The 21,004-nt window shown below is 38.7% G+C and overlaps 2 protein-coding genes across 3 annotated transcripts in view; both read right to left on the bottom strand.

Annotated features, from left to right (window-relative positions):
- Window positions 1–9,774, bottom strand: part of cckbra (cholecystokinin B receptor a) — a 44,436-nt gene extending 34,662 nt beyond the window's left edge. The window contains exon 1 of one of the 2 annotated variants that reach the window (XM_017710116.2): window positions 9,306–9,774. In XM_017710116.2, the coding sequence (XP_017565605.1) occupies window positions 9,306–9,465 (160 nt within the window). In that variant the 5' untranslated portion in view covers window positions 9,466–9,774. The remainder of the gene's footprint in view (window positions 1–9,305) is intronic. The other variant, XM_017710115.2, reaches the window with a different exon arrangement.
- Window positions 9,775–12,498: 2,724 nt separating this feature from the next.
- si:dkey-1h24.6 lies at window positions 12,499–20,646 on the bottom strand. The gene is made up of 4 exons (XM_017710069.1): window positions 20,347–20,646; window positions 16,211–16,534; window positions 14,747–14,862; window positions 12,499–12,877 (listed from the first exon to the last, which is right to left on the bottom strand). The coding sequence occupies exons 1-4, from the start codon at window positions 20,423–20,425 to the stop codon at window positions 12,719–12,721; spliced, it is 678 nt and encodes a 225-aa protein (XP_017565558.1). The 5' UTR covers window positions 20,426–20,646; the 3' UTR covers window positions 12,499–12,718.
- Between the last annotated feature and the right edge of the window lie 358 nt (window positions 20,647–21,004).

The following is a 21,004-nucleotide window of genomic DNA, read 5'->3' as shown; positions in this document are numbered from 1 at the left end:
GCGAACTGTGACTAGTGGGAAGTCACTAGTCACTGTTTTTCCCACAAAAATCTCATCAAAACATGAGGAAAAAAAGCTGCTGTCACTGTTTTCCATTTTTTCCCCATTGGTTAGGCTGACGCTCGTATTCTCAGTCAGTGACATATCTATGAATTCCAGAAGGCTTAAAGTGATGTGTTTTTGTGTCTGCAAAGCGTTTTAAGACTTTAACTCTTGTTTCTATCCTATACGTAACAGTAGCCACGTTTACATGCAGCCTGATAATCCGTTAAGCAGTTAAAAACACAAGCGCGTCAACTAGAAACTCGTCTCACGCCGACTGGACGTCACGGGATGTTCACTGTCATGGTAACGGTTACTCTCAGCGCTGCTCCACGCATGCGCGTCATTCTGCATCGGATTATTTGTAGTGAACTGTAAACGAAGATTTTCATCAGATTGTTGAACAGAGTGAGAATAAACACCTCAGTCTGAATCTGTAATCTGATATGTTTTCAGTCGGATTGGCAAAAATCTTTGCATGTAAACACAGCCAGTGAGTATGAGTAATACTTTAATTCTTAAAGAGATTAAATACAAGCACAAATCTATTGAATAAACCATTTTATAGTTCTCAGACATCACTAGGCCTTCTCTGAAGTCGTAGAAGGCCCTGGGGGTTGCCCTCTGTTATTCAGTGATGGCCAATTAGTGTAGATACAAGGCAGGTCTTCTGACTTAGTGTAGTGTCTTAATACTACATATAATTTTATGAAACATGAGTGCCTTAATGTGCCACACACACGAGTGAGAAGTCTGAAGTAGCGCAGCTAAGCTAACAATAATAGCTGAAGTAAGAAAATATATTTCTCTGTTCTCAGTGTTACCTTGAAAAGCCAACGTTTCCACATCATTCGCCGAGCAGAAAACACCTTTACCTCACGTAGAAGACGATGACTGCCTTTAACATTACACTGTTAGCTAATTCACTGATTTAACCCAATTGGCTAAAGATGTCCTGTTGAATTTGAATAACCAAGGCAGGTTTATTTCTTAAGTAAATGTAAAGGTAACATGACAAAGCAGCCTAATGTTACAGCACCTGAAGAAATGAATCAAGTGGTCTTTTTGGTTCCATATAAACTAGCTAAATTCCTCCATTTAGCTAGCTGACATTGAACCATGTTAGCTGGCTAAACTAAACACAGTAGGCTAACTAAACACGCCATGTTTAGCTGCACTGTAGGGATTTGCATTCTGACTAAATTTGAAAATTTGTTGTAACAGATATCTGTTAACCCCAAGGAAGGAAAACATGAAAAACGACTGGCAGACGATTACTGTAGGGCTACAGCAGGAGATATAATCTTTTAGGTGACAGGACTGGTGGAGAAACTAAAAATTAAGTACAAAATTTAGCAGAAGGAAGAAGAATACATTTCAAAACAGGTTTTACTGTTTAAAAAAAGGGGTGAGCAATGAGCTAAAGCTACAGCTACCTGCTACAACACTGAATTCCTGTGAGGATTCACCATCTTACACAAGGGACTTTCTCCTCAGTGGACGATGTGCCAACATGTTAGTTTGTCAGAGAAATATATTTCCACAGTTTTTAGGCCTGGCTAACATCAGCTAGAGTAGTTAGCTTGGTTAGCCTAGTTAGCAATAAAGCCACACTATATCTGCCTTCTCAGCCACGTCCATAGCAACACGTCCCCGGCAACGCATTCATGCACTCATGTTTCAGAGTACAGTGTGATATAAATACTTGCTCACAAATACAAGCAAAACTGTAACACTCAACTGTTCGTTTCTGTGTTTTCTCCATTTTCTACTGATGAACTAGAACGAGCACCCAAACAACGATTTCAGTTTTCCAAGTTTTCCAACTATTTCCAAGTGCCTGAGTACCCGTGAACATCCTTAACTACTTAACAGGCTTTTTTATGGAAGATTAGTCATATGCACCTTGTTAGTCATATGCACAAATTTTGACAGCACCAATTATTTCTGTTTATATGTCATTAAATATCTAATGTCGATTGTTTTACCTTAAAAGAAATATCTGCTGATCCGATTCAGATGCCATTGTGCATCACTAGTACACGTCCATTACATTTTGTAAAAGATCACGATTCGTCTTTAAAGAAGCATCATTTAAAAGTTGTCTTTTGGGGAACTATAAGTGATTCTTCTATGGCATTAATCCAGTTACTACTAAAACCCTTTTTGGCTCCTTGTATGATGTTTCTATAGCAGTGTTTCTCAATCCCAGTCCAGTGCCCAGCACAGTCTAAGCCCCTGCTCCCAGCACATCTGGTCTGAGTAATTATTAATTAATTAACAAGCCATTCCTGGCGTTTGTGTTATAGAAGGAAAACACTACAACATGCAATGCAGGAGAACTGAGAACCACTATTTGATGGCTTTACTCCACAGAACCTTTCTGATGCATTTACTTTTAAGAGTGTTAACATTTTTATCATAACTCTAAACCCTTTGAGCATCAGTCCTATAACAGGTCAGTCAACCAGAAAACGTTTTCTGTCTATGTGCCACTGAGGAATTTTCCTTTTAAAAAAAGATGTCTCTTCAAGGGTCCTTTAGTAAAGGTAGTGGTTCTATTTAGAACCTTGAGTTCTGTACAGAATCGTGCCTAAATTGTTATTTGCACAGTGAAATGGTTCTTCAGATTGATGTTTATGTGCTGTTTATGGTTCTAAATAGGACCAAAAAGTTCAACTTCAACTGTTGTTGTGTCAAGCTTGTAACAACAGAAGAATCCTTTTTGGTGCTATATAGAACCATTTTCAAAATTGTAATTCTCCATCAATCTGAAGAACCATATCACCATGCAAAGAACCATGTAAGAATTAAATGGTTCTATATAGAACCTATGGTTCTAAACAGAACCGTTGCTTTTACTAAACCGCCTCTGAAGAATCATGTTTTTTAGCGTGTGGTTTCATCACAGGGTTAAAAAAAAGGCTGTTACAGCACAGTCGGCGTCAGTTCCGTCACAGTCGGTTCTTTCACACGGAGCAATAAAGCTCTCAGTAGAGAACTGCCTAATAGGGCTCCTCTCTCCCTTGTCAGAATCGATATGGCCACTGGATCAAATCAAAGGACATCTGCCTGATAACAACCACAATGGATAGACTGGAGAGAAAAAGTCAGGGTTCTGCTGATGTAAGTCTTATTGGGAAGTTCTTCATGCATATCGTATTGTCTCTATTTATCTGATTACTAGCTGAACGGCTGCTTCTCTACATTTGTATTTTCTCTATTTGTTTTGTGAGCTTTTGCTGGAAATTCCATCCATCCATCCATCCATCCATCCATCCATCCATCCATCCATCCATCGTACTTTGCAGAAGTCACAGACCACCCTTCATTCAATGTCCAGAGAAGACATTTCAGCATGAACATAATAATGAAGAAGCATATATTTCACAGAGAATTTCACAGGAGCCTCAAAAATATATTATCTAAAGTATATTATCTAATTCCCAGCATTTAATGTGCCCACCTTTTCTTTTATTACAGCTGTCATGCGCTCGGATTCAGCCTCGCAAGGCAGGGACTCCAATTCCCAGAATCCTTTGGAGTCTCACGTGACTTCATACTCCCCACCCCGCTCCTGGCAGAGATCCAAGTTTCCTGATTATTAAGGACCTCCACCTGAACTTTATCATGAGACCCTAAGGTTGGGTTATTTAAGCCCTGACCGAGCACTACGACAATGCGAAGTATTGTTCTGCCGAACTCTACTGAGCGTTTTGGATTGTGCTGTTTGTTTCTCGTGTTTAATATTGTTATGCTGACTTTCGTTTGTGCCTAGCCCTTTTCGGATACCTCTGTTTTGGTCGTTTTGGATATTTGTCTATTTGAACTTCGCTCGGACTGGGATCACGATTTTTGTGTCGCTCTTTGTCTTTCGATTATCGTGTCATTTGTTTACTACGCTGATCTCCGATCTGCGTTCGTCTGCTAATCTCTATCTTACAACAGCTGTCAGGAGACTTGCTTACAGTTTTCAATGAAAAAATTGCCAGGATATTGTTCCACACCTCCAAAGTTCAGTATTACAAGTTGGATGTATTTTCTGCTTCTCATAATTCAACCAAAACTCCACTTCCATATGCAATCTGGAATCTCCTCCAAAATCTTATATCTTATGAAAAATGCTTAACTTGTGTTAAATGGCTGTTCCAACTGAAAAAAGAAGTAAATCAACGGTAGTTTCTGAGTTTTCCACAGTTCTGTATCTTCAAAAATCCTGTTTCAGACTTCTGTTTAGGCCAGCATTTTTAATAAGTATGCCTTAATTAATGTCAGTCAATAGGACTTTTCTTTGTGATTTAGCATGTCACATGCCCAATTACATCAGCTAACTAGGCTTGCTGTAATTTCAGGCCAATTAAAAGGTTTCAAACCAATTTATTTGGGCACCATGCCAAATGCATGAGTGCTAATTTACACCTCTGCCCGTACTTCTCTCATTACAATTTAATGTCACTGTCACAATATTCATTCATTCAGCCATAGAGGCAAAGTGGCAATACTTGCCAAAGAGATAAGAAACACTGTAATATGGTCTTTAAAAAAGGGAGGGCAGTAGAGGGCAAAAGTGTTCTTTTGGAGCAATGCCACAGATAAACTACTTTTGGTTGCCTAGAACCTTGTGAGTTATGAGTTGCTTTTGGGTTTAGCCTTAATCTTCAGGATTTTATCTATTTTTGTGAATGACAACTTAAATCTCCAGAAAAATATGCTGCTTTTACCTGATACTTTCTTTTAAATCACAAACCAAAAGTGCATGTGACTTAAACGGGTGGAAATTTACTAACCCTGTTCCAAATGGCACAGCACAGGGTGTCCCATTTCTATTTTGGTGTACAAAAGGGTACATGCGAGTGCCCTCTATGTGCCCTTAAGCTGGCAGTGTGCTTCAAAAGCTGAAATCGAACTACTGCTGAACATGCTGTGATAAGTTTACTTAAAAGAGCTTGTCTCAGCTTGTCTAGTGGACTAATCTTGCCAAAGGGGGTCTCAGAATAAAGGACACTATGATGACCACACTTTACAAACTCAAACTACTGTGATGTTTTGGCCAAAAAGCAGTTTTGCTTCAAAATGTAATTTTTGTTTGAAATATACTGCCGGCTTCAATATGACTTTTAGTGGGACACCCAGCAGCTGCTTCTTACCCAAAATTCCTCAAGGTAGAACCAGAGTGAATGGTTTAGCTTACAGCAAAGTGGCAGAGAAGAAGACTTACAGATGTGAGCTAAAAGGTCTTTTTTTTAGTAATTTAACTTGTCACTGAGCTGAATTTTCTTTGTAATCTACACTATATTGCCAAAAGTATTCACTCACCCATTGGCAGTTACCAGGAGAACGGAACTTGTCTGACTGCAAGTGTAAAGTTTGGTGGAGGGGGGATTATGGTGTGGGGTTGTTTTTCAGGAGTTGGGCTCAGCCCCTTAGTTCCAGTGAAAGGAATTCTTAATGCTTCAGGATATCAAGAGATTTTGGACAATTTCATGCTCCCAACTTTGTGGGAACAGTTTGGGGATGGCCCCTTCCTGTTCCAACATGAATGCGTGTCATTGCACAAAGCAAGGTCCATAAAGACATGAATGAATGAGTTTGGTGTGGAAGAACTTGACTGGCCTGCACAGTCCTGACCTCAACCCTATAGAACACCTTTGGGATGAATTAGAGCGGAGACTGCAAGCCAGACCTTCTCGTCTAACATCAGTATCTGACCTCAATATAGTCAAATAGACTTCTGTAAGAATGGTCAAAATTTCCCATATACACTCCTAAACCTTGTGGAAAGCCTTCCCAGAAGAGTTGAAGTTGTTATAGCTGCAAAGGGTGGGCCGACTTCATATTAAACCCTATGGACTAAGAATGGGATGTCACTCAATTTCATATACGTGTGAAGGCAGAGGAGAAAGTAGTTTTGGCAATATTGAGACACTGAAGATGAGCACATTATTTAAATGAGTATGACCCATTACATAATCAGAGCCTGCCTGTCACATGAATCTTTTCCAAATGCACACTTTTAAACCTAGAGCCTTCAAGGTCAAGCTTTTACACTCAACATCCCCACGTTTCTGGTGTGGTCTTGGAGGTGTGGCTTTGGGCTCCATTTGGGACAGGGCTGCTGAAGGCAGTGGACTGCAGACTAATGAAGATGAGCTGATGCTAATAACATGCATAGGGGTTAAAACGTATTAAGGCAGAAGGTTTTGTGAGAATATTAATTTGTGATTTTTCTGACCAATATGTGATTTTTTTTTTTTTTTTCTAATTAAGCTCCACAGCTTTGTTTTGGGCCAGAAAGACCCTTTTTCAGGCTTAAAACTTGAATGCTGAATGTAGCGTGCCAGACTGCCAGCTCAACCTCAGATGGGTTAAATTTGTCCACATAAAGCTTAAGTCAACTATGAATAATGTAAGACTAATTAACATTGCAGCTCTTGTCATTTGAAAACTACAAACTTTCAAACTCGGGTTGTGATCTAAAGATGATTACTATATCAGTCCTAATCATCTGACAGCCAATCAGGAGATTGGATTTTGGAACAAGCATGCCTATTGGCTCCGAGATACTGATAAGACTACATAAGTATTGATATTTTGTCTTAAAAGGATGACATGAGTCATAAGTCACTACTCATTTACTCGGTATAGCAATTCAGTCAGTAGCACCAAAATACTGAATTTTGATGGTCAGGAATTAGGAACAGATGTTTCTATCCCTGCTTTTGATATTTTCTGGCCCAAATTGTCTGTCCCTAATCTGTTTGTCTGTTTCCACTGAAATTGGTTCGACACCTGTCAATGCAAGCTACAGGGACATGGGCAATTTTTCATTATCACCCACAGGATCTTGGCAGGGATTGAGCATGTAGCTTACGGCTACTCTTCAGAAAGCCAGCACTCTCAAAAGTGTGAGGCTGAGACTAAACATCTAAGCACTGGAAAGACTGGTTTTCAACTCTCTCTTTCTCTCTCCCTATCTCTTTCGTCGTTCTCTTTCTCCTATGTCACCCCTTCTCTCTCTGTTCCACCGAGAGTATGTTTTATAGTTTTAATCTGAACTATTCTGTGGCTGGATGGCTCCTGCCTCAATATATCTGTCACACCAGACCTAATTGCCTGTCCTCATATTTTCTGAAATCAACCTAAGCCAAACTCATAAACAGAGCAAGCTGAGCAGCTCAGATAAGACAGACTCCTACAGACATTTACTCAGTGTCCAAGACTTAGCAGCAAGACTTTTTTATCTTAACACTGTGATGTAGTGTAGGTATTCCCTCAGTCAATGATCTACCATAAAAGGCACTTCTATTAAACTTACATGCCCCTATTTTTACTGCGGAAACAAATCGGAGACCAACATGAGGAAAAATGTTGAATGGTATGTGTCAGTAATAGGCATTTCTGGCACGGTACATTTGTAATGGATATGGTTATAATTTTTTGTTGAGCATAATCAACTAAGCTTAATTGTTTTTAGCAATTAGAAAATGATACTCACCAACTGTCTATTAAAGAAGAGCAAAACATTGAAATGTTTTAAAGCACAGAATCATCCAGAATCACTGCACAACCTTTTTAAAAATAACTGCCAAATGGGTTCTTTGAACCATTTTAGGTTCGCCAAAGAACCCTTCAACGGTTTGTTCTTTATGAACCAAGCTTGTAATTGAGATGTGTTAGTGTAAAGAATCTTTTTACAGGTTGAAGAACTCCCTCATTAAGGTACTAATGAATGTTTTTTCCTAGAACCATACAGACCTATTTAGTAACCTTTTTTAAGAGTGAGGTTACTGATGGCCATTTCCAGAATGAAGACAAACTGAGCTGCTTTATCTGTATTTCAGTATTTTATCTGTATTATCTTGGTTTTATCTGTATTTCAGTGACTCATATTGATGGATGATGATAACAGTAATTATTAATAATTATTAATAATTTTCCCTGCCAAAAATGAGGTGGCTCAAAAGGGCAATCCTTCCAGTTGACAGTAATGTGGAAAGAAACAGATTGCGATAAATAAATCTAGTCTAATTAGAACGTGCTTGGAAATCTATGTAAAGGCTTCTCAGACAAACACAGAACTGGTGCATATTTGGACTTAAACCACTTTCTTCTAAATTCTTTCCCAGTAATGTAATCTGTTTCTTATTATTTTTCAACATGTTTGAATGAATTAGGACGGAAAATACTTTGGCAAAGTGCACCGAGGGACCCCTGAGGGGTTTCCTATCATCGTCGTAGCATAAGGCAGAGATGTTGGTAGGCATTTTTAGTTCATAGACACAACCATGGGTTTTCATAGACTGTAGTTACATGCAGTGCAGTGATGAAAAATCACAATGTTAACATGATGTGGGTTCATAAATATCATCTTTATGAGAAAGATCTGTAGTTATGATAGAGACATTTCTACAGAATTCTTATAAGACTCCTACAGCAAATTCAGTTACTGTATTTTACTACAGACACAAAGCAGACAGTGCAGATCAACTATAAAACAGTGTACCAGGAATATTACAGAGAGATGGACAGAATATTTACAAGTCCTACATATCACAATAGAACTATTACTTGTTTTATGATATATGATTTTGACATTGGAAAATACAGTATTACTCGGACCATCCATAACAATGAAACAGAAACGGCTAAATTTGTGCAGGAAGGTCATTTTAGGATGATAATCCTTCTGAAAAAGGACCATTAGAAACCACTGAGATTAGAACCCAATGGTTTTGCTTTCTAATAGGAATTGGCTTTTAATGGTTTCCCAATAGAGACCACTGTAGAGCATCTTTAGAGTCTGTTAGGAAACCATCAAATGCATTACGAATCAGCCATTGGTCACCTGTTAAAGCATTAGGATCCTTTACACTGTGATATCAATCCCTAAAAACCAGAAATGGTACAAAATCATTGGGAACTAACACTTTATGGTTGCTATGGGTTTTTTCAGCAGAGAATGAATGAGTGTATATTTAACAATATTCAAGATAATGTAACTACGTTATACAAATCGCCATTATATGAAACCCGTCTCGTTCTAGATGCATGAAAAAGGTCTGACACGCACAAAAAACCCAGATTTTCTTCCTGAACCTCTAAAACACTGAAACGCTGAAACTGCTTCTCTGCTTTTCACTGCTTTGCTTGACCGTTTCACTCACTGGCGCAACAACGTAGGAGGAGATGTAGCTGAGTTCATTCAACAGCTCAGAACTCATTTAATAATAATACATACAAAGACATAGGGACAAAAAACTCACCTCTCTGTCGAGTGGGCTGGAGTTTGGGGGCTGCTATGGACGCGTTGCTACAGGTGCCGTTCACCTCCAGTGTGGCTGAGGAGTTTTCTGCAGTAGCTCCAGCGCTAGCAGCGCACTCCCACACCGCGGAACGACTTTCATTCAGTCTCTGCACATCCATTTCCAGCTCCGTGTCTGAGCCTCCACCGACACATTCAGCCCAGAACGAGCAGAGGAACTGAAAACCTGGGTATAGTTAGGCTGACTGGCTTTCCCTGTGTGTGTTCTGTTCACTGCTGACTGAGTCTGAGTGAGCTCTGCACTTCTCTTCACAGAGAGAGAGAGAGAGAGAGAGCGCTGTACTGCAGTCTGTTGGAGGAGGATGTGTTGAGGACAGCCGTCTCGCTGTGAGTGGTGAAGAGTCCGTCAGTGAAACTGCTGGAGCTCTTCCCACTGAGTCCGTGTGTTTGCGCTGTGTTGTGTTTCAGAACAGACACGATTCTCCTCTCAAGACGTGTAGAAAGAGCCACGAACCCCGCCTCCTGCGCTGTGATTGGCTAGTAGCTTACTTCTAAGAAGAAACTGATCAAGTTAAAAGCCTAAGTTCTCTATATAATCATTTCATACTTAAACGGTTCTCTGCACGGTGAACATTCTTCAGATAGATGGAGAATGTGATGCATAGGGTTCTGTACAGAACCTTTTAGAAAGTGGTTCTATATAGCACCAATAAGAGTTCTTCTATTCTGTCAAGCTCGTGCCAACAGAACTTTCAAAAAGGTTCTATTTACAACGCCTTCTCTGTCAATCTGAAGAACTTTGTCATCAAGCAAAGAACAACTGAAGTATGAAATGATTCTATATAGGACTCCTGGTTCTAAGTAGAACCGTTCCTAAAGACTATAATCTCGCCTCTTACTCTAGTATTGGCTAATAGTTGATCCTTATCCTACTGTTATTTGTTTATATTTATGTTTCTTTTTTAGTTAATTTCTATTTCATCCTCCCAGGTTTTCACAAACCCCGATTGGACAGCAGCGTCCTGCCTTTTACACTGGGATTGGCCAGCAGTTCGGAGCTCTACTCTTATGAGAGAACGGGTTTGGCTGAAAACAGGTGGAAATCAAAATAATGCTTGACAGCATGTGGTGGATTGGTGGGGTGACGGGGCTGGCTTTTTAGAGAAGGCACTTATAAAGTCCTCTATCGCCCTCTAGTGGACACAAGAAGAAGGTGCTAGTGCAGTCTCTTGTCATCTCTAGGCTTGATTACTGCAACTCGCTCTTGGCTGGTCTTCCCATGCAGGCCATCAAGCCTCTGCAACTCATCCAGAATGCGGCAGCATGACTCGTCTTCAGTCTGCCCAAGTTCAGCCACGTCACCCCACTGCTGCTCTCCCTTCACTGGCTTCCTGTAGCTGCACGCATCAGATTTAAAACACTAATGCTGGCCTACAAAGCCAAAAAAGGACCAGCCGCTACCTACGAAATATCGAACTGTACCATGAGTACAGCTCGGCTTGACCCGCCATCCTTCAAGGCGCGTGGAAGACGAGCGTTGGGAATGTTCTCTGTACTGGCACCCAAGTGGTGGAATGAACTCCCACTGGCTGTCCGAACAGCAGAGTCTCTTGCTGTCTTCAAACACAGACTGAAGACACATCTCTTTACACAGCACTTAAACGAGCATTGAATTAAGTATTGATTGTATTATATCGTGCTGCACTTATATGGCATTTTATTGTATTGCACTGTGTATTGCACTGTGTATTGTAGTCTATTTTATTGTATTGTACTGTATTGTATTGCACACAGTTCTGTGTTCAACTGTGTTCCTTTTTTCTGGGTATCAACAGTGACTTTTTGTTTCTAGCAGTATCTGAGCTCAGGACTGTCTTTCTCTAGCCTATTGGTAACTAGCAAAGATACTTTCTCTAGATAGACAAAGTAAGTCGCTCTGGATAAGAGCGTCTGCTAAATGCTGTAAATGTAAATTAAATTATTTTCACTTGGCCTGACCTGTCCTGCAGGCCTTGTGTTTGACACATGGGCATCAGACTGTACAAGCTCTCTTGTTTGGCGTCTAGTCATTTTAATATGTTTAATATTACCACTTCTAACACATCTTCGCTCCTCAATGCCCCCTCTCATGCAGTAGTGACCGACTGTGGCAAATTTGGAGAGTGAGGTTCAAATCCCCTCTCGACTAGTAATGTTATTTATTCACCCTTAAAGTGTTTCTTTAACAATTCATTCTTTAGCAACAGCAGTGGTTATTTCCAAAACTCTGTATAACAATTTGTAGAGTTGAGCGGCATGGCAAAAGTGCAATATCACAATAGTTTAAAACGTTTTCACAATATACAACATGTCCCGATATTAAATGTTTCTTAATTATTATCTGATAAGATTGAACAGATAAAGTAGTGGCATATTTCATACACACACAGTATCTAAGCCACTTATCCTTCTGCGTCACAGAGGGAGTTGGAGCCTATCCCAGCAGGCAGGTCGCCAGTCCATCACAGGGCAGACACTGATAGACAGAGACACACACACATTCACACCTAGGGACAATGTAGCATGTCCCATTGGCCTGACCACATGTCTTTGGACTGTGGGAAGAAACCAGAGCACCTGGAGGAAGCTCACACAGACATAGAGAGAACATGTAAATTCATTAATACTATCAAAAACTATAATGTTGTGACATACTCTGTCAATTTATCATTATAACAATAAATGCTGTCCTACTGCCCAGCCCTATCCATGTGTAAGACTTTTGGATATAATTATTTTTTAAGAAGAATAATAGCTGACGTGTAGTGGAAACATTCCACTCCCAGCAACCCATATAATGAAAACAGAAATGGTTCTTTAACCTGTTATGAATGTAGATATGTTTATTTTTAAAGAAACTTTTAAAAGTTGTTCCATACAGCACTGAAAAGGATTCTGCTGTTGTAACAAGTCATAGAACCATTTTTTCAGTACTTTTTAGTACTTGTTTTTGCTAAAAGTGCAGGAAAAACTAAAAAAATCTTTGTTTTCTAGATAGTTTCTTGAAACGTGATAAGCTTATAAGCAATGATAGGCAGTACATTGTACTTGAAGTTTAATTCATATTGAGGTCCTCCACAATGTCTGTGCACAGGACTGGTAACCATATAACATTATCCAGAGCACTGTTATATTGACTGAGACAGAGAAACATGCACTATCCCTACACATGTTTATTATCAAAAAAGACATAACACATTACAGAGAAACACCCTCAAACCACATAGAAAAAAACATATAAAACCAGAGGCCCATCATTATTTTACAGCTTTGCTACAGTATCTGCACAATTACAATAGAACAGACTCAGACTGTTCACTTGTCTCAGGGTATCAACCCACCCAAGTGTTTCAGTAGATGGCAGTATAGTTCAGTTTAATTCGCCACTTGTTTGGTGGAGAGTTTGTAGGGTGCTGCGGAATCCTCGTACCAGCTCAGCCGTGTTGGGAGAACGATCCCCTGCTTCTTCCGCCGTGCTTTGGGCTTCATATTCATATAGTCATGCTTATGAAAGTCCACTCTCGTCAGTCGGGACTGTGAGCCAAACATAAAGAAACATCATGGAGATCCTGAACGTAACCAACCTATTACAATATTTAGCCTTTGTAATAGACTTCGAGACTAACTATGCAGGACACTTGTGTCCTCTATTATTCAAATTTTTGGAATCAATGTTGTCAATAATAAACCATAATAATATCATTTTGGTTGCAGATGCATAACATAATTCTAATATCATTGCTGTCGGAAGAAAACCTTGTATCTCCATTTTTGGCATTTTTCAGTTTTTGACATATTTTGAAAGTATCTGTTACTCTTTACATTGTTTGTAAAATTACCCAAAATGACATGGGAAAAATTCTGGTTCCATTGACTTACATTGAAAGTGAAGTATGTTTTTCCCGTCTCCTGTAAAGTTGCTATTTTGGAGTTACAAGGTTTTCTTCTGACAGCAGTTATATGACAATGTGCTGCTACTGTGCATCTTTATAGGGCTGAAATCCCCTAAAATGCCTGAGAAAGCCAGAGGATCGAGGATGAAATTAAATCCATAAGCCCTCACATTTCAAAAGTGATGATCCTGAGATGGATGGCAAAAATGACTATAAATGGAAAATTATGGGGAAGCAAACTTTGGCGAGATGGCTGCATATTCACTGCTAAAAGTCCAACATGAAAGATCATTCTTAAATTAAATGGTTCTTAAAGGGTTCTGGAACCACAAACACATTTGCATGCTTAAAATTTCTTTGCATTATGAAAATTCTCTTCAGATTGCTGATGAATGTGTTGTGTACAGTTCTATATAGCAACAAAAGGGTCTCTGCTATTACTACAATGTCAAACCTGTTACAACAGAAGAACCATTTTTGGAATCTGAAATCTGAAATCAGAACCATTTCACAATGCAAAGAACTCTTTAAGCATGCAAACAGTTATTTGAGTGTTCGCGGTTCTGTATATAAACCATTGTCTTTACTGAAGATCCCTTGAAGAATCATCTTTTATAAGAGTGTAGCTTAAAGCAATTCTCAAATCACTCCTGAAAGACCCCTAGCCAGTCCATATTTTTGCTCAGCTTCAAAAACACCTGAACCAAGCCATTAAGACCATACCTTGTAGGGGTGCGTAGCCAGCGAAGCCAGCGAAAATGTATTAAAGAGGCAGTTGTTTTAAAAACAGTTTCTACTGGCTGGTTTATCAGTTTTTATTCTAATCAAACAGTTAAGAGCCTCATTTAGAACAAAGACAGGGATTTTTCCATGGCTTTCAAATTATGTTTACTGTGACTAGTAATCTCTTTCTATACAAAGCATTAAACATATTGCCCTTTTTCCAATTTGTGTGGATTTGTATGTTTTACATAACATAGAAGAAACACAGAAGTAGAATATTGAGTAACTTATATAACATTAATGTTAGTTATTGTTCTCCTCTATCACCAAAAGAGGATGAATTTGTGACTCTGCAGCGCAATCTTAGATCTCAAAAATGGTTCTTCAGTGATCAAAAACAAAATGTGTGTAATTCTCTACAAATTTTACACAGAGATCATCTTGGCCACAAATTTACAGATTGCATGAAGTACCAATAGAATTACTTTCATCTTATAACTATTTTATATATGAAGGTAATCTTTTAAACCATATGTATATATGAGAAAATCCGCAACAAACACCACCTTCAGCACCGCATCATGGAGGCTTGTGACAGCATAAAAAATAAAATAAAACAGTGTCCTGTGACTTTTGACTCACCCTGTATGTGTGTATATATATATATGTACATGTTGGCATATGTTAGTGATCAGCCCCCTTCTGTATTGTCTGTACACTCATTAACAAACAAGAAGGAAGATGCTCATTTTGGTAATATTGCAGTTTCTGAACTGGCGTCACTTACCCTGAGTGAAAAAGCAGCATAAGTGATGATCAGGCCATATATTGTTAGCACCCCAAGCCCCACCCAAAGGGAGAGGTGATCAGCAGGATGATCGCACCGTTGGACCTGATGCTCTTCTAGAAAGAAGAAAAAGGGAAGTGTGACTCAAAGAACGACATACGGGGCAACACTTGGTGGTTTTGCTTTTCTATAAATTTTGCTTGCAGTAGAACTTTCAAAACCATTCAAATGGACTGCATGACATTTTAAAGGCATAAAGAGCAAAACAAGCATCGCCTAAACCCTTGTATTCTCTAGAAACAGTCAAATAGGCTTGGGTGATATGATGATAATATTGTCGCGATGTTAACAGTCAGCAATGTTTTTTTTTCTTCTGCATTGAACGTTACCACTCATTTGCACGTGCACGTTAACAGGTTGAACAAAACTGTTGACGAATCAAAGTCAGATAAAACCAACTATTAGCAGAGCGTTTTCCAGAAGCACCACGTACAAACATGAGAGTACAAAAGCAAAAAATGGTTTACATTGCAACAAAAAAGGGTTTGTTTACCCACAGTGAAGAAGTTACTTTTAAATATTAAAGCTCAATGGTCCTTATTCAATAATGTTTAGAGTGTTTTTCGCGTGTACAGAATGGCATACGGACTACTCACAGCGCTTGATTCATAAAACTGTCAAATAACAACGGAGCACAATTGATGAATCAGCTTAAGCTGTGTGGAAACAAGCACCCACATACTAAACTCTTGTTTAAACCATATTTGAAAGTCACCCACCCACTCCTTTCCTGCGGAGTTCAATTCCAACTGACCACTGGTGTACCGCATTCTGCATTTACCACTACACACTGTAGACTGTGTGTTACTTTCCATATTATTAGATAGTATAGTATCTAGTATACCACTGTTAATGATATGTACCATGTCCCCTACTACAAGGCCACAGGTGGTTATGTCCACAGTTACTGCATTACATTACGGGATGCAGTATATCACAAAGATGGGCCTTAAGGGCCCCCAAACAGGTCACATTTTTCTCTCAACACACCTGAACCAAACTATTAATGGGCCCATATCACTTTCTAAACATGACAGTTTGATGTAGTATGTATTGTTAAACTTTTTGATGTCACAAATGTACATATAACTGCCTTACAACAGTTTAGCCCTGCCCTCTCATGCTGAAGTTATAAGGAGCCTGGACTACTTTTTGAGTGAGGCACAAAACAGGGCAGCCAATCAGAACAGAGGTCACATAAATATTCATAGTAACAGGCACAGTGACAAAAAATTCTAAGGAACAAAGAGACGCTACAAAATGGTTGAAAACATGAATTGGAACCTGTTCAAAAGTTTGTTGGAAGTAAGTTTAGAGCTGATATCATTTATGGTATCATTTATTGTATTATAACAATAATATAAAATATCAGCATACTTGAACAATAAACACATCCAGCTCTACCTTCAACTATCACTATGGTTTGTGGGCATTCTTTGGAGTCCAGTATTGGAGGGGGGTAGGTCCTTTGTGCCTCGCAGACATACAGCCCCGTCTGATTCTCCATCACATTGAAGAGGACAAACTCTGTACAGTTGTTCTCGGTCAAATGGTGTCTAATCCTCGTTTCTTTATCATTTGGCTCTTTGGCATCAGTGAAGTTCCTGTGCACGGTGAATCTCTCTGAGCCCCTGTGCAATGTGAAGGACATCTCCTGTCCTGTGAAACAGGGACAAGGCACAGAAACATTGCCATGGACCACCACTCGCTGAATTTGTGGGATGCTACCTAGAACAGAAGGGAAAACAAAAGTCAGGATGTTTAGAAAGGCGCTGTGGATGTACAATTGGTTTTAAGCACATTCCGTTTCTACAAATGCCATCTGCTGAATGCCTTCTAGGAGCTAAATGTTTCAACAGTTTAATCACATTTAATGACTTTTTTTTACCTTATTGTTTATCATCAAATTATCTGAAATGAAACCTTTTTAAAAATAAGCCTTATTCTTTAGTTTTTGGATTGGCTGTGCTATAAATTGGTATATTTACATTATGTGACTATATTGCTACACACTGTATTAACACTGCTACTGTAAAATAGAGGAAAGGGGGTTGGTCCATTGGTCCATTACAGGGATGACTGACACAATGTCAAAATGCTATAATTTTAAAGAACGAAGTAACGGATAGAAATAATCAGAGCACAATTATAAACATTAAATAGTAACCAAATAACATTAATGATAATTAAACATCAGGAGTGTCGTAGTGAACAATGGTGGACAAAGTATCCAACTCCTATAAAGTCCCCTATTTATGTTTCATATTTAAAATGTAATATTTGATGTATTAAAAGTCAATAGGGTTGAAATGATATTTTCATTCTGAGAGACTTGTTTATCATCAAAAGGCCAAAAAATTCAATATAAACACTGAAGTATAGCTTTTTTTTTAGAATTCAGTACTTAGTATGTGTGCTGTGTAGCAATAATATATGTTTGTGACAATAACCCAACATTTGGGCAGGCTGGCCATCTGCCAATCGACCTCTCCCACATCAGGTCACAACTGTGTATTTACTTCATGTTAGCTAGCTGACATTACTCATTCTTGGCTTTCAAATGATCTGTTTAAATGTAGCCGACTTAGATTTCTAGTAACTACAATAAAAAACCCTGGGAACCTAAATCTGAGTTTCTTTCTAATTATGTCAATCTTGTTTTTACAGTAAACGATGAACCCTCTGAATAATGTTCCAATGACCAATAAATATTTCACCATATTTCTCTAACTGGGCTTTCCTAATCTTGAGTAGTGCTAACGTAAGCATTTCCTAACCAATCACAAGGCTGATGTCTCTTGCCCCGCCCACACAAAACCGTTTCAGAGTCAGAGAAGCTTAGCAAGCTAAAGCTAACCCAGTATAACCAAAAGTTAGCAACCCAGACCACCTGTCTGTAGCTGCCTGTTCATTCGCTTATCCGTGCACCAACACTGTTCGTTCGTTCGTTCCTTCATCCATTTATCCATCTGCACATCTGTTCGCCTGTGACTTTTTTCGACCAGTTACCGTCACATAAAAGCTGGATAATGATTTTAGTTCTATATGAGTGGAGCAGTCCAGGACTGTTGGGCAGAGAGCTGTCAATCAAGCTGCTCATTAGCTGCTAATCAGATTGGTCTGATTAGTTTTTTTAAGATGTGTTTGATCACATTTAAATCTATATACGTTTTATTCAAGCTTTGCTGGATGTTTAATTGAACACTCAAGTCTCATCATACAAACTCTTATTTCACTCTGTGTTCACTGGGACTTAAATATATTTTTAAGACATTTCTATAATGGTTTCAGTCTGGGAGACTTTTTGGTTTGTTGATTTGTTTGTTTTATTGGATTTCTGAAAAATCTAAACGTTGTCCCCGCCTTATCAGATTGTAACGTTCAGAGCGGATGCATGCTGGTCGAGAGGGCAGTTGTTTTTATGTTGCATGTTTGTGACCCAGAAAGAAATGAGCACTACAGGCATATATATGCCTTTAATGCCTGGTTCAATGGTGTTTTGTTGATTTTCTAAGCGAAAGTACGTTAACACATCCTTTACAGAGAACATGGCACATTTTACATTTCTTCCAAAAAGTTAAACTCAAATAAGTAGAAACTGTGCACTGAAATTTGCAGGAAAATGCAATATTGAGTGGGTTCGCTCTGTAAATGATGTATTAAAATAGAAAATCCGTTAAACATGCAAATTTACCAGTGGGATTCAAACATAAATTGCATGCATAAAACAGCATGCCAACCAAGCCCCATTCTCCCCATCTCACAAAATATGAAAATTCAAACTCATGATGTGACACAGTCAAAAAGATTCTTTATCTTACTTTAAAATCATTTCTGTTTGTTGAATCACGTGAATGCAATTCATTCATCAGAACACCCACGATAACTCGCCAGGACTCGTGTGAGGTTTTTCAGGAAGTTCACAGAACACTATAAAATATAGTGGCTTGGAGGCTTATTTGTGTATTGTAGCCTTCTGTAATTTCCAGTCTAGACATAACTGGTAACAAACTCCGCATGCTGCAGTCTGGGTGTGAATGCGCATTTCTAGCTGGTGACAGTATGTTGAAACTGCACGTTTGCACAGAAGTAGAACTAATTTCAGGAACCGCCCCCAAAATCTTGTTGTGCAATTTGTGGGTTCGGCCTTCCTTTCTGTTTCTTGAATCAAGGCAAGCATCTGACCATATGAGCTAGTACTCAGGGAACTGATGTGAAACATAATTGCGTCCATCTTTCAAGTACCAAATATTTATCTTTCTTTTTCCTCTTCACTCAGGCTTCTTCTGAAGACACTGATGATATGCCACCATCCACTCCCACATCATAATGATTCTGAAACCACCCCCCCCCCCCCCTTTCAGCTCCTGCTCACTGTTTTATAGACTGCAGACACGATGGAGAAATGTCATCACAAAGTAAAAAATATGTAAGAAGAAAGCAAGGAAAGCCTGAATCATCAACCTGCAGAGGCTCTTTCACACGTACCGTCTTTTGCATACTGTCTAACGTGATCGCCTCTCATGAACCCTCTTTGTACTCAGTACATTTCTGTTTACACAACTTCTATGATATAGTTTGTAAATGGATCAGGATGCTGTAGCTTCTGTATTAAAAAGTTGATTTCCATAATCTGTATTGTCTCTTTTTGATGTTAAAATTATACTATTTTTATTGTTAAATACCACAGGTGCAAGCAGTGAAAACATCAACAAAAAGCCAAGGTATGCTTTGTATAACATCAATGCGGATTTAAAGAGTGGCTATGCTTAAGGCTTGGCTTAGATTGAGAATTGTAGATCTTCACCATCCAATGAAAAACATGTATCTCCACTTTTTTTGTGATTTTTACTTTTCTGCATCATTTGAGCTCAGCAGATGTCCTTTCATGATGAATGGACCAATAGAAATGCTGCAAAATTTCTTAGAATAAAATATCTTTCCATTAACTAACATTGAAAGTAAAGAATGTTTGTTTCTTTGCCCTTTTTTGTAAAGTTACCATTTTGGAGATACTTGTTTTTCTCAACAATATAGCGACAATATAGTACTGAGTAGTATGTAATTATACCATATGGTATAGTATGTTATTCTGATGGTACGAACAATATAATTAATGAGTGATAAATGCATAAACAAGATGTACATATATATTATCACCATGCAAAACAAAAAAAGCCCTTTACAATCCAAAAATGTATGGGATGAATCAACTGATCGAAATGAAATAATATCTTTACAAATATTCACACTAAGAATTTTTAATACAGGACAAATGTATCTACATATATACATCTATATATTATGTATATATAGAGTGAGAGAGAGATACTCTACATAAATACAAAATTATGTTGCCATAATATATTTTATATTATCATATTATTTATGTTTTAGTCACAGACCAATTATATTTGCATTTAAGTCAAATAAATGTAATGCATATTTTCACATTATATATGAAAATATGCAATACTGTATAATACTATATATTATAATAAGACATGCTACCTGAATAACCATTGGTGTTCAAAACTCACCTGTGCACTGGCTCTGTTTTTCCGGGAGGGCGCTACCTAGAAGGAAGAGGGGCAGGAGGGTCAGCCAGAAAGCCTTCATCTCCCTTTGGAGGAATCAATGTGTTTGTCTTGGCTCTGTTGCAATTGGATTAGCCGGCAAACACGCCTGGTCAATCGCACAGCTGTAAAGTCTACCGCGTTCTGTTACTAAACCTGTGGGCTGACTTTATCTACGTAAACACAGTGGCAGAGTTAAGGTCAAATGTAATTGATCTGCAGTACGTGACTCAAGTTGAAGAGGAAGATGCACCACAAAGTCTGGCTATGAGAGCTTGCTACTAAAGAGAAGAGAAAAAATGCACACGCACACATGCGCGGGTGCAGCAAAGGCACATCCCCATATGGCATACAGGAAGTTTCCATTGTCTCCTTGCACACTCTGAAACTCAGGCAATTTGCATGTTAAAGATTAAGTTAAAATGTTGGTGCTTATGTTAAAGTTTTATGAAAAGCACATCACACTGTTATTTTCTTTGAGCCATCTGAAGGGGAAGCAGTGAAGGAACCCCTGTCTGTGTCAAAAAGGTGGCCCAGTCCTATTTTTCTACTGAAACAGAAGCCCAGAAGCACTTAAGAAGGGCCAAAAGAAACACTACTAATGGCTGTGTCATATATATTT

The sequence above is a fragment of the Pygocentrus nattereri genome, chromosome 12, assembly GCF_015220715.1.
Source record: "Pygocentrus nattereri isolate fPygNat1 chromosome 12, fPygNat1.pri, whole genome shotgun sequence".
Taxonomy (NCBI): domain Eukaryota; kingdom Metazoa; phylum Chordata; class Actinopteri; order Characiformes; family Serrasalmidae; genus Pygocentrus; species Pygocentrus nattereri.
The sequence above is the reverse complement of the archived record's forward strand: the minus strand, read 5'-3'. Positions and strand labels throughout refer to the sequence as shown.

Bases quoted from the DNA above. Each gene is read 5' to 3' on its own strand.
- si:dkey-1h24.6 (XM_017710069.1), bottom strand. From the start codon at position 20,425: ATGAAGGCTTTCTGGCTGACCCTCCTGCCCCTCTTCCTTCTAGGTAGC. The intron at 14,863-16,210 runs GTAGAGCTGGAT...TCTTCTTTCTAG, and splicing joins AACCATAGTGATAGTTGAAG to AAGAGCATCAGGTCCAACGG. The intron at 12,878-14,746 runs GTAAGTGACGCC...TTTGGCTCACAG, and splicing joins ATGCTGCTTTTTCACTCAGG to TCCCGACTGACGAGAGTGGA.